This window comes from Orcinus orca, chromosome 10, assembly GCF_937001465.1.
Source record: "Orcinus orca chromosome 10, mOrcOrc1.1, whole genome shotgun sequence".
Classification (NCBI taxonomy): Eukaryota; Metazoa; Chordata; class Mammalia; order Artiodactyla; family Delphinidae; genus Orcinus; species Orcinus orca.
In genome coordinates, this window is record NC_064568.1 from 51,475,110 (window position 1) to 51,489,719 (window position 14,610).

A 14,610-nucleotide genomic window follows, 5' to 3' on the forward strand; every position below is an offset into this window, starting at 1 on the left:
TGGCAGTCCAGTGGTTAGGACTCTGCGCTTCCACTGCAGGGGACACAGGTTCGATCCCTTGTCAGGGAACTAGATCCCATATGCATGCCGCAACTAAGAGTTCTCATGCCACAACTAAAGATCCCAAGTGCCGCAACTAAGACCTGGTGCAGCCAAATAAATAAATAAAATAAAATAAAATTTTAAAAATACCTAAATATAGTCACATAGAAAGATGTCAAAGACTACATTTCCCAGCCTCCTTTGCAGTTAGGTTGGGGCCATGTGACTAAGTGAGCCATAAAATGTGGACAGTAACAACTGATGAATACTACTTCTGGGGCTGGTCCCTAACAACCTTCCAGGTGCCCCTTGGCCCCTCCCTTTTCTCCTTTCATTCAGCCAGAAGCGAAAGACTCCAGCATGATGATACACATTTTGCCAGCAAGACTGTAGGAACAGGCACTCTCCTACGTTACTGGTAGGAATGCAAAATGGTACCTTAAAATACCAAATAATTTATGTAAACCTTTACTCTGAACTATCAATCCCACTGATGTTGACTTTGCAAACACACTTCCATACTTAGCAAACAACAACAGCCCACTAAAATTCCCCATTGCAGTATTAGATGTAACAGCAAAAGATTGGAACAGCCCAAATATCTATCAGATAGTTGAATAAACTGGGGTACATCACTCCCCCAACCCTCAGTGGAGCACTTGGCAGTAATAAAAAGAATGACACAATCTCTACACACTAGTTAGGATATATTGTTAAGTGGAAAAAGCATAACATAGAATAGTGTTTAACGTATGGTACCTATTCTGTATGAAAGAAGCAGACACAAAAATAAAGGGAAAGTTGGGCTTCCCTGGTGGCGTAGTGGTTAAGAGTCCGCCTGTCGATACAGGGGACACGGTCCTGGTCCGGGAAGATCCCACATGCCGCGGAGCGGCTGGGCCCGTAAGCCATGGCCGCTGAGCCTGCGCGTCCGGAGCCTATGCTCCGCAACGGGAGAGGCCCCAACAGTGAGAGGCCCGTGTACCGCAAAATAAATAAATAAATAAAGGGAAAGTAGTTTTTTTTTCTTTTTTTTGCCTGCATTGCACAGCATGTGGGATCTTAGTTCCCCAATGAGGGATCAAACCCCTGCCCAGTGCAGTGGAAGTGTGAAGTCTTAACCACTGGACCACCAGGGAAATCCCTAGGGAAAGTAGTTTTATATTCACACAACCTTTATAGAAAAAAATGCTTCAGGCAAGAATTCTCAACAGTGTGCCAAATCAGTGGGGGTAGGGTGGGGAGGGTTTGATGGACAGCAAGTTGTCCTAGTCTCGAAGCACCTGTCCACAAATTATTAATTTAAAAAGGAAAAACAGTAATTATATTGTGGAGAAACTGGAAAGCACCTCAACCAAATGTTTAAAACTTAGTGTCACCACTTCCCTGGTGGTCCAATGGTAAAAAATCCGCCTTCCAATGCAGGGGACGTGGGTTTGATCCCTGGTCGGGGAAGTAAGATCCCGCGTGCCGCGGGGCAACTAAGCCCGTGAGCCACAGCTACTGAGCTCGTGCACCTCAACAAGAGAGCCCGTGTGCTGCAACTAGGTGCTCTAGAGCCCGGGTGCCACAACTAGCGAGGGAAAACCCTCACGCCACAACTAGAGAGAAGCCCGCGTGCCACAACGAAGAGTAGCCCCTACTCGCTGCAACTAGAGAAAGCCCACACGAAGCAACGAAGACCCAACACAGCCAAAAATAAATAAATAGATAATTTTTTAAAAATTAAAAAAATAAAAGATAACCAATTTGCTAGAATATGGATGAACCTTGAGGACATTACGCTAAGTGAAATAGGCCAGTCATAAGAGGACTAATACTGTATGATTCTGCTTATATGAGGTACCCAGAGTAATCAAATTCATAGACACAGAAGAAGAATGGTGGTTGCTAGGGACTGGGAAGGAGGAAGATGGAGAGTTAGTGTTTAATGGGTACAGAGTTTCAGTTTGGGAAGATGAAAAAGTTCTGGAGATGGATGGTGGTGAGGGCTGCACAACAATGTGAATGTACTTACTGCCAATGAACTGTACACTTACACACGGTTAAAATAGTAAAGTTTTGTTCAAAATAAAAATTTAAGAAGATAACCAAATGCGATGTGTGGAACTTATTTTGAACATGATTCAAACCAATAAATTGGGAATTCCCTGGCAGTGGTTAGGACTCCATACTTTCACTGCTGGGGACCCGGGTTCAATCCCTGGTCGGGTAACTAAGATCCCACAAGTCGCACAGTGGGGCCAAGAAGAAAAAAAAAAAAAAGAAAACACACAAAACCCCAACAAATTGTAAATTTAAGGAACACACATGTATGACATTTCTGAGATGACTGGGACACTGGATATTTGATGATGAGATCAAGGAACTGTTGTTAAAATTCTTTTAGGTGTGATGGTTCAGTGGTTGAAAAAAACGAGTTCTTATCTTTTAGAGGTACCTACTGAAACATTACAAATGAAGTGATAACAACATCTGGGATTTGCTTCAAAATAACATGAGGGATTTCCCTGGTGGTCCAGTGCTTAAGACTCCGAGCTCCTGATGCAGGTGCCCCGGATTCAATCCCTGGTCAGGGAACTAAATCCCGCATGCTGCAGCGAAGATCCCACCTGCCACAACTAAGACCTGGCACAGCCAAATAAATAAATAAATATATTTTTAAAATAATAGTAATAATATAAGAGGTAAGTGGGTGGGAATTAGATGACACCCAGGTGACCCTGAGTTGACAATAGTGAAGCTGCATCATGGTGACATGGGGTTTCTTTACACTCTTCTATTCTTCGTATATGTTTGAAATTTTCCACAATAAAAAGGTTTTGTTAAGAAAAATAAAGGTACTCTGTGGAAAAAGAGATCCATGAGCAAAACAGTGATTCAAAAACAAAAACAGGGCTTCCCTGGTGGTGCAGTGGTTGAGAATCTGCCTGCCAATGCAGGGGACACGGGTTGGAGCACTGGTCTGGGAAGATCCCACATGCTGCGGAGCAACTAGGCCCGTGAGCCACAACTACTGAGCCTGCGCGTCTGGAGCCTGTGCTCCACAACAAGAGAGGCCGCAATAGTGAGAGGCCCGCACACCACGATGAAGAGCGGCCCCCGCTTGCCGCAACTGGAGAAAGCCCTCGCACAGAAACGAAGACCCAACACAGCCAAAAATAAATTAATAAGTAAAAAACAAAAACAAAAACCATCCTGGATTCAATAACTGTAAAAGAGCTGCCTACCCCAGGGTTTCTGAGAGCCATTAACCATCACAGGGCACAGAGACTCCAAGAGGCAGACGGTGCTCAGGCCAATCTCAGACCTATCTGACCTGGGTCCCCTTCCTGCAAGGTGCAGTTTGAGCATCCGTGTTCCCAAACCACTTAGGGACATCTCTTGGCCATTTCCCATTCTCTGGAGCATTGCTGCCCACTACTGGTTAAGGAGAAACCCTAGGGCTATTTATGTGTTTTCAATTGTTTTTCTTTCTTTCTTTTTTTTTGGCTGCACCGTGAAGCATGTGGGAATCTTTGTTCCCCGACCAGGGATCGAACCCACGACCCCTGCAGTGGAAGCACAGAGTCTTAACCACTGGACTGCCAGGGAAGTCCTCAATTTTCTTCATTCTTTCCTGTGTTTTCTAGACTTCCTATAATAAGCATGAATTATTTTATAGTCAGAAAATTTTTTTCCCAAAAGTTATCTTAGTGATGACTAATTAGAGGTTCATTATACTCTTCATTTTACCTTGATGTGTGCTGAAAAACTGCCATAATCAAAGTTATCTCCCTAAGGTGAGGCATGAGTTGCTTTGGGGCCCAGTTTTATTTTTCCAAAAGCCTATGGGAATCTGTAATCAAGTAGGGCTGATTAGGCAGACCTTCTCTGCTGGCCTGTATCTAGACACCATACTCACTGTTTCTCCAGAAGCTCCCGCCAAATCAGAGGCTGATCCATACATGTGTCAGCCACCCCGGTTACCCTTTCTTATGTAAGCTCAAAAGTTCCTCAGAGGCCACTCAAGTACCCAGAAGGCATGTAGAACCCACAGGGGCAGCTATGCCATTTATGTCGAGGACACAACCCACCACTAACCTGCTATGGAAAGATAGAAATCCTTGAAGTCCTTGATCTCCCGGGAGCCCTCGCAGGCAGCAAGACACTCATAAAAGGCCTTGAAGAAGTCAGGAAGGGCCAGCTCCATGTCTGTGATGCACGTTCTCCAGTTCTCACCGTTGTACCCCCGCACGGCTCGGATGAACAGGCTCTGGAATCATCAGAAAGTCTACAAATAATAAATGATGGAGAGGATGTGGAGAAAAGGGAATCCTCCTACACTGTCGGTGGGAATGTAAATTTGTACAGCCACTATGGAGAACCGTAATGACGTTCCTCAAAAAACTACAACTAGAGCTACCATATGACCCAGCAACTCCACTCCTGGGCATATATCCAGAGAAAACTCTAAATTCAAAAAGATACATGCATCCCTATGTTCATAGCAGCACTATTTACAATAGCCAAGACATGGAAGCAACCTAAGTGTCCATCAACAGGTTGCATGGATAAAGAAGATGGAATATTACTCAGCCATAAAAAGAGTGAAATAATGCCATTTGCAGCAACATAGATGGACCTAGAGATTATCATACTAAGTGAAGTAAGCCAGACAGAGAAAGACAAATACCATATGATATCACTTATATGTGGAATCTAAAAAATGATGCAAATGAACTTGTATACAAAACAGAAATAGGCTCACAAAGTAGGAAAACAAACTTATGGTTATCAAAGGGGAAAGGGGTAGGGGAGGGATAAACTGGGAATTTGGGATTAACAGATACACACTACTATATATAAAATAGGTAAACAACAAGGACCTACTGCATAGCACAGGGAACTATATTCAATAGCTTGTAATAACTATAATAGAAAAGAATCTGAAAAATAATACATATATATATATTCTATGCGTAACTGAATCACTCTGCTATACACCTGAAACACTGTAAATCCACTATACTTCAATTTAAAAAAAACAAAAACAAACAAACAAACCAAAAGCAGGCTCTGGAAAGCAGAGAGAAGCCAAGGAAGGTCCAGACGTGAAGGGAGAGAGATCTGTCCTCCTGAAAGGAATCAGACCATCATCAAGCTCTACTCTCATTAGCTCTGGAGAAACCATGCTCACTCTTAATTATAAATAGGAAACCAATCAGTAACTTACCTATATCTAGACTTTTCTACCCTGTTCACAGTGGTACACTTATTTTATTTAATTCAAAAACTAGCAGGTGCAATCCACCAGAGGGCAGACAGCAGAAGCAAGAACTACAATCCTGCAACCTGCAGAGCGAAAACCACATTCACAGAAAGATAGACAAAATGAAAAGGCAGAGGGCTATGTACCAGATGAAGGAACAAGATAAAACCTCAGAAAAACAATTAAATGAAGTGGAGATAGGCAACATCCCAGAAAAAGAATTCAGAATAATAATAGTGAAGATGACCCAGGACCTCGGAAAAAAGAATGGAGACAAAGATCAAGATGTCATAAATGTTTAACAAAAACCTAGAAGAATTAAATAACAAACAAACAGAGATGAACAATACAATAACTGAAATGAAAAATACACCAGAAGGAATCAATAGCAGAATAACTGAGGCAGAACGGATAAGTGACCTGGAAGACAGAATGGTGGAATTCACTGCTGCGGAACAGAATAAAGAAAAAAGAATGAAAAGAAATGAAGACAGCCTAAGAGACCTCTGGGACAACATTAAACGCACCAACATTCACGTTATAGGGATCCCAGAAGGAGAAGAGAGAGAGAAAGGACCTGAGAAAATGTTTGAAGAGATTATAGTCGAAAACTTCCCTAACATGGGAAAGGAAATAGCCACCCAAGTCCAGGAAGCGCAAAGAGTCCCAGGCAGGATAAACCCAGGGAGAAACACACCAAGACACATAGCAACAAAACTGACAAAGAAAAATTATTAAAGGTAGCAAGTGAAAATGACAAATAACATTCAAGGAAACTCCCATAAGGTTAACAGCTGATTTCTCAGCAGAAACTCTACAAGCCAGAAGGGAGTGACATGATATATTTAAAGTGATGAAAGGGAAGAACCTACAACCAAGATTACTCTACCTAGCAAGGATCTCATTCAGATTCGATGGAGAAATCAGAAGTTTTACAGACAAGCGAAAGCTAAGAGAATTCAGCACCACCAAACCAGCTCTACAACAAATGCTAAAGGAACTTCTCTAAGTGGGAAACACAAGAGAAGAAAAGGCCCTATGAAAACAAACCCAAAACAATTAAGAAAATGGTAATAGGAACATACATATTGATAATTACCTTAAATGTGACTGGATTAAATGCTCCAATCAAAAAGACAAAGGCTCGCTGAATGGATACAAAAACAAGACCCATATATATGCTGTCTATAAGAGACCCACTTCAGACCTAAGGACACATACAGACTGAAAGTGAGGGGATGGAAAAAGATATTCCATGCAACTGGAAGTCAAAAGAAAGCTGGAGTAGTAATACTCATATCAGATAAAATAGACTTTAAAATAAAGAATGTTACAAGAGACAAGGAAGGACACTACATAATGATCAAGGGATCAATCCAAGAAGAAGATATAACAATTATAAATATATAGGCACCCAACATAGGAGCACCTCAATACATAAGGCAAATGCTAACAGCTATAAAAGAGGAAATCAACAGTAACACAATAATTGTTGCGGACTTTAACACCTCACTTACACCAGTGGACAGATCATCCAGAGAGAAAATTAATAAGGAAACACAAGCTTTAAATGACACAATAGACTAGATAGATTTAATTGATACTCATAGGACATTCCATCCAAAAACAGCAGATTACACTTTCTTCTCAAGTGCACATGGGACATTCTCCAGGATAGATCACATCTTGGGTCACACATCAAGCCTCAGTAAATTTAAGAAAATTGAAATCATATCAAGGATCTTTTCCAACCACAATGCTATGAGATTAGAAAAATTTACAGGGGAAAAAATGTAAAAACCACAAACACATGGAGGCTAAACAGTATGTTACTAAATAACCAAGAGATCACTGAAGAAATCAAAGAGGAAATCAAAAAATACCTAGAGACAAATGACAACGAAAACACGATCTAAAACCTATGGAATGTTTCTAGCAATACAATCCTACCTTAAGAAACATGAAAAATCTCAAATAAACAATCTAACCTTATACCTAAAGGAACTAGAGAAAGAAGAACAAACAAAACCCAAAGTTAGCTGAAGGAAGGAAATCATAAAGATCAGAGCAGAAATAAATGAAATAGAAACAAAGAAAACAATAGCAAAGATCAATAAAACTAAAAGGTGATTCTTTGAGAAGATAAATGAGATTGATAAACCTTTAGCCAGACTCATCAAGAAAAAGAGAGGACTCAAATCAATAAAATTAGAAATGAAACAGGAGAAGTTACAATGGACACCGCAGAAATACAAAGCATCATAAGAGACTACTACAAGCAACTCTATGCCAATAAAATAGACAAGCTGGAAGAAATGGACAAATTCTTAAAAAGATATAACCTTCCAAGACTGAACCGGGAAGAAATAGAAAATATGAACAGACCAATCACAAGTAATGAAATTGAAATTGTGATTAAAACTCTTCAAACAAACAAAAGTCCAGGACCAGGTGGCTTCACAGGTGAATTCTATCAAACATTTAGAGAAGAGCTAACACCCCATCCTTCTCAAACTCTTCCAAAATATTGCAGAGGAAGGAACACTCCCAAACTCATTCCACGAGGCCACCATCACCCTGATACAAAAACCAGACAAAGATACTACAAAAAAAGAAAATTACAGACCAATATCACTGATGAATACAGATGCAAAAATCCCCAACAAAACACTAGCAGACAGAATCCAACAACACATTAAAAGGATCATACCAGGCTTCCCTGGTGGCGCAGTGGTTGAGAGTCCGCCTGCCGATGCAGGGGACACGGGTTCGTGCCCCGGTCCGGGAAGATCCCACATGCCGCGGAGCGGCTGGGCCCGTGAGCCACGGCCGCTGAGCCTGCGTGTCCGGAGTCTGTGCTCCGCAACGGGAGAGGCCACAACAGTGAGAGGCCCGCGTACCACAACAACAACAACAAAAAAGGATTTACCATGATCAAGTGGGATTTATCCCAGGGATGCAAGGATTCTTCAATATATGCAAATCAATCAATGTGATACACCATATTAACAAACTGAAGAATAAAAACCATATGATCATCTCAATAGATGCAGAAAAAGCTTTTGACAAAATTCAACACCAATTTATGATAAAAACTCTCCAGAAAGTGGGCATAGAGGGAACCTACCTCAACATAATAAAGGCCATATACGACAACCCACAGCCAACATCATTCTCAATGGTGAAAAACTGAAAGCATTTCCTCTAAGATTAGGAACAAGACAAGATGTCCACTCTCGCCACTATTATTCAACATAGTTTTGGAAGTCCTAGCCACGGCAATCAGAGAAGAAAAAGAAATAAAAGGAATACAAAGTGGAAAAGAAGAAGTAAAACTGTCACTCTTTGCAGATGACATGATACTATACATAGAGAATCCTAAAGATGCCACCAGAAAACTACTAGAGCTAATCAATGAATCTGGTAAAGTTGCAGGATACAAAATTAATGCACAGAAGTCTCTTGCACACCTATACACGAATGATGAAAAATCAGAAAGAGAAACTAAGGAAACAATCCCATTCACCACTGCAACAAAAAGAATAAAATACCTAGGAATAAACCTACCTAAAGAGGTAAAACACCTGTACTCAGAAAACTATAAGACACTGATGAAAGAAAGCAAAGATGACACAAACTGATGGAGAGATATACCATGTTCTCTCTTTCGTTCAGATTATTTTCAAATCACTGTTTAGTAATGTGTGTCTTATCTTAATTAAAAAAAAAAGTAACAGGCACTTGATAATAAAATCAAGTTTGAATAAAGGAAAAAAAGAAAACTCTAGTGACAGAAACCAGAGCAGTGGCTGCCAGGAGTCAGGGGGTAGGGCAAAGCCTGGACTGCACAGGGGTATGAGGGAACTTTTTAGGGGAGAAGAAAATATTCTACATCATGATTGTGGTGGTACCTTTGACAAAACTCATCGAATTACACACTTAAAATTAGTAAATAAGTTTTAAATCGATTCAAGGAAAAGATAAAGCTTAAGCAAGTGTCAGATACCCCTCCCCCTAACAGTGAAGTATGAACTAGGAGTGCCACACATCAGTACAAGTTCCTGGGGAGGGCAGCCGCGTGCCAGATAGTGGAAACGTCAAGGAATTTCTGCTAACTGTTGCCTGGAGCAGGTAAAAGAAATAATTAGGGCTGAGGAAGCAGCCCGGTTTCACAAGAAATAAGTGGAGACCTTAGACGCATGCGGAAACCTGCCAAATTGGAGGGGCCAAGACAGGCCTTGAAATATGCATGGGGCTCTCCATTTGTAGTTTTGTTTTCAGTTGCTCTGGAATGGGGGTATTTGAGGGTCACCCCTGGGACCTGAAATTTTCACCCAACTAAAGGCCTCAGGTTAAGAAGGTGGGTCCCCTTATACCTCCTGGGCAGGCAGCATTTCCTGGAAACAAGACAGGCAGAGAGCTGAAGGGCCTTTGTCTGGAGATTGGGTACGAGAGCAGCAACACCAGGCCGCTGGCTCTGCAGAAATGGCAGTGTGGCAGCAGCAGGAAAGTCCTGCAGAGAGAGGAAGCCCCTGGGCACGGTGGGGATGGTGGGGAGGGGGCAGCCCGCCACACCCAGCAGGACTCCAAAGAGGGCAAGAAGGGTGCAGCTGCTTGCAGTGAAGCACAGTGCATTCTGCTCCCCAAACCCTACCCCAAAAATGACAGGGAAGAAAGTAAAAAGACTTCAGTCCTTTCATGGGAGAACTGGAAAGGAGCAAGCAGCAGACAAGAGATTTCAACAACTTTTGGAAAGACAAAAAAACAAATTATCAGAGAGGAGGGACCTCAGAGCAGGCGAGCTACACACTCGTAGGCACCTGCAGGCACCAGGGACCACAGAGGCTGGCACAAGGCATGGGAAAGAAAGCAGGGCTGAAAGTCTGAACAGAGCTGTTGGAACCCTGGGTTCCCCCACCAGCGCCCACCTGCTCACCTAAGGGACCACACCTCCCAAAGCCGCTCCTTGCCAGAGACTGGTGGTCTCTTCTAGAGACTCTACCCATAAAGGCTGAGGGGCCAGGGAGCAGGCATAGCAGAGCCTGCTATCAGTCCAGGCATGGGCTGAAAAACCAGGAATCAGGTAAGGTCTCAGACTCAGCTGTGAGACTCCCATCCCTCTCCCGAGACTGGCTCTCAGACACCAGTAGAGAAGCACGGACACCCCACCAGCCCTGCAGGAGGCTGGAGAATCCTTCCCTGGAAAACTGAAGGGCTCCAGGAAAGAGACTTCGCCCACTATGTTTGAGGGTCACCACCAGTGAAAAAGTGAGCTTGAGATCTGGTCCCACGATAGGAAACCCTGGAGTCAGACCTTAGGATCTAACGGCTCCCATGGGTACTTTCAACACATCCCTCTGTTTTCAACCCTCCACTGGTACCCACACCCCCAGAGCCCGAGCTCGACAGGGCCGGACAACAGTAAGTGCTCAAAGGGCTCAGATTCTTCCTCTTCTTATTATCCTCATTCATTCTCATCAGAATTCCGCGCTGCAGACGCAGAGACTTAAGTAGCCTCCAATCTGTCAAGTCAGTCCTCCTAGCGCCTCTATTTCCTTTCCAACTTAAGATATAAAGTTGTGTGTGTGTGTTAATATATATGTTTCCTAGCTTCATCAGAAATGGAGAATTATATTTCTGTTTCTCCTATTCTTGGTCATTTTCAGATGATTTCCAAGACACGTCTTTATTCTACCATCTTATTCTACCATCACATGACCATATTTCTAAAATGTAGCGTTTAAAAAAAAGTGGCTTTAAAATCATCATGGAAAGTAAAATTGCATTCTTAAATGGATCAGCTAGGTGTTAAAAAGGCAATCATTTCTATTGTCATAATATTCACTAAATGTCATCAAAAATCACTAGCAGTCCTTTGATGTCAATAGATGTTCACTGACATATGCTTCTTTGACAGCTCGCATTGCAAATAACCACTGTGTAAAAATGCAAATATACCTCATACAACTTGGTTTCCAAGTCTTTAATGTAGTCCTCGGCATCGGGCAGGCTCTTATAATAAGCCATGTTTCTCTTCATCATTTCATCATCAGGATGCTTCAGTAGATAGGTGTGAGCAGCCGCAATGGCTTTTGGAAGATTATTTGCCTAAAATACAAAGAAGAAAGAGAAAAGCTACTCAATGGGTGATGAGCGTGAACGTCTGTTCAGTCCTTCGGCAACTTTGTGTTTCTACACAATGTTGGAAGCGAAGGGTTCAGTGATTTCCAAGACCCAGCAAGACCTGGTCCAGCCACTCTGGAAGAGTGTTCCTTCGCTGCAGGTGAGTAGATGGCCTTTGTGTGCCTGTCCCGATCTACGCCCTGCAGTCTCCACCCTACCCTGCCCTGCCCAGGAGGCTGGTGTACAGGCTGTCACAGCGGACTCCCTTGCCCCCTAGCTTCCAGTGGGTTCATCAATGAGGAGCTCCAACAGGAACCCAACAGGAGACTGAAGGAAGGGAAGAGAATAAGGCTGGGCTGTTAGTGTCCTGGCTCCCTCCCTGCAAGGTCGCTCCCTTGACTGAAGGTCACAGCCCCTCTCAAAGGGGGCCTCTCCTTCTGGTATCTCTCCTTCTGGCTTCAGCAATTGGTCTCTCCCTTGCCCCTTCTGGCCTGGGTGGGGGAGTGTCACACCTCACTATCACTAGCCCATGTAAATACCTGCTTTATTAAAAGTTCCTCCAACTACCCAGTATGACTATATCACATCTTTTCTGCCAGAACCTTGACAGATGTACCAATACTTTCCAGAGTCTCTCACAGAATCTCCGCTTCACTGTTCTCAGTGATTCCCACCACCTCCTCACTTACTCATCCATTCACTCAGCAAATATTTGTTTCAAGCTTCCTACATGCCAGGCACTGTTCTAGGAAATGGGTCTGTAACAATGAGCAAAACAGGGAAAGAATCCCTGCCTTTACATACTGGACATGCAGGTGAGCCCTCCCTATTCCCATAACCTTGATCAAGAGCCTCTTTTTTTTTTGGTGGGGGGACATGCCTCCTTATGACCTGTTTATTTCAAGTAATTGACCCAACCTGTACCAAATGGATTCATTTCCTCTCTCTCTCCTCTATCTATATATATAGATACACACACACACACACACACACATCATATACATGGGTCTACAGGTGAATACTTGCAGATAGACATGTTGACATGTAACTTTACTATTTCATGGCTATATGTGTACTAATATATTTTATACACTATATAATGTAATATATGTAATACATTATAATTAAAAGGTATATAATTATTTTTGTAAATAAGTTCATTTGTATCTTTTTTCTTAGATTCTGCATATAAGTGATATCATATGATATTTCTCTGTCTGACTTACTTCACTCAGTATGACAGTCTCTAGCAACTCCATGTTGCTGCAAATGGCATTATTTCATTCTTTTTTATGGCTGAGTAATATTCCATTGTATATATGTTCCACATCTTCTTTATCCATTCATCTGTCGATGGACATTTAGGTTGCTTCCATGTCACAGCTATTGTAAACAATGCTGCAATGAACACTGAGGTGCATGCATCCTTTCAGACCGTGTTTTTCTCCAGATATATGCCCAGGAGTGGGTTTGTTGGGTCATATGGTAGCTCTATTTTTGTTTTTTTAAGGAACCTCCATACTGTTCTCCACAGTGGCTGTACCAATTTACACTCCCACTAACAGTATAGGAGGGCTCCCTTCTCTCCACACCCTCTCCAGCATTTATCGTTTGTGAATTTTTTGATGATAGCATCTTTTGTGTCATCCTGTGTTCTGTCTCCCTGCTTTTCGCACCTCTTTGTGGTCTCAGCTAATGTGTCTGTCTCCCCCTCCAGCCTCTGAGCCTTGAAGGACCCAGCAGTGTCATTCATGTCTGCACTCCTGGTACCTGGCACAGTTCCTGCAACAAAGCAGGACTTGGTAAGTACCAGTGATTTGGATGTAACATCACCACTGCATAATATTTTCATGAAATTAATTCATGTTTCCCTCTATTTCCCCCTCTCTCTCTTCTCCCCATTAGGTGGTGGTCAGCTGATTCTGAGTTTCACTGCCTCATGGGAGGTAGCTGTCTGGTCAGGACACAGAAACATGACAAAAGCCCCTGTACTCTTGAGAGAACTTGGCAAGTATGGGAAGAGGAGGAAATCGGGAGAGGGAGCTGCAGGAAGAAGCTGACTGGCCTGGAAGAAGAAGAGGGAGGAAGGGGAACCCTCTAGTCCAGAAGAAAGTCCCCCTTGGGGTCTGCAGGGGCAGCAAGGTCTGTGGCCCTTGAGCTTCAGGTTTGGCACCTGCAGGCGGAGCCCAGGAGAGCAGAAGTCCTTAGAGAGGAATGGGATGCTCTGGGGGCGGGAGGCTCAAGAGGTGGGCAGCCGAGGATAGGGACACCTCCCTGTGTGGACACGCAAGCAGCAAACAGAGGATCCCCCGCGATGTCCTGGCTCCTCGGTGCCCTGGAATCACAGCACAACCTGGTGGGGGGGAGGGGAGGCCCCCGGATCTCATGCACAGAGACTCCTTCAGCCAATCCAGAGGGACACTCGGGGGCAAGAATTAGGGAATTCAGTTTGGAGAGAGAAAAATAAAGGGATACTTGGCACACTCTGGATTTCCAAGAATCAAAGGATAGCACATACCTGTGCAAAATTGCCCCAGCATGGGAGCCCAGTCATTTGGAGACAATGGCAGTGGCTGCCCTGGAGGAGTGATGGGTGGCGATAACGACAGACTCCCAGAAGCCAGTGCTGATATTTGGAGAATGCCAGCTAGTGACCTGGAGTGCGACTGCCTTTTTTTTTTTTGGCTCTGCTGCCGGCTGCTTGTGGGATCTTAGCTCATGGACCAGGGATGGAACTCTGGGCTGGGGGGGGGGGCAGAAGGGGGATAGGGAAGCACAGAGTCCTAACCACTGGACCACCAGGGAATTCCCAGAACTGCCTTTGAAAGAGTTCTACAGACAGCTTTATACTCCTGGCTGGAAAAAGGCCAGTCTGGCAGCCAGAAGGAAGGGAAGAGTATGAATGCAGCCCTTTTTAAAGCATGTGCCAAGGAAATTAGATTCTCTGATTCTCAGAAGAGCACTTAGAAAGAGTGGCACAGGGTGGGATTTTTAAGGCCTCTCACTCAGGACCTGAGTTTTACAAAATGGAATCCCTTCCTGAAGGATGATTTTATTCATTTTTAACTCCAGCTCTGTCAGCTGGAGCATGGAGCCACACCTTGACAGCTAAACCTCTGACAGCCCCCAGGCAGGTTTTATAGAAGGAGGGGGTGGGGGAACCTACCCTGCCATGGGTTCCTGAGAGACAGCCA

At 43.5% G+C, this 14,610-nt stretch overlaps 1 protein-coding gene and 1 long non-coding RNA gene across 3 annotated transcripts in view; both read right to left on the reverse strand.

Moving 5' to 3' along the window:
- The window catches only part of LOC125965618 (uncharacterized), a 129,907-nt gene that overhangs the window by 22,049 nt on the left and 93,248 nt on the right, over positions 1-14,610 (reverse strand). The window lies entirely within an intron of this gene.
- Positions 1-14,610, reverse strand: part of CRTAP (cartilage associated protein) — a 33,128-nt gene that overhangs the window by 15,732 nt on the left and 2,786 nt on the right. For both annotated transcript variants that reach the window (XM_004279699.4, XM_033405484.2), the window contains exons 2-3: positions 11,252-11,401; positions 4,126-4,297 (exon numbers count right to left, since the gene is read on the reverse strand). In XM_004279699.4, the coding sequence (XP_004279747.1) occupies positions 4,126-4,297; positions 11,252-11,401 (322 nt within the window). The remainder of the gene's footprint in view (positions 1-4,125; positions 4,298-11,251; positions 11,402-14,610) is intronic.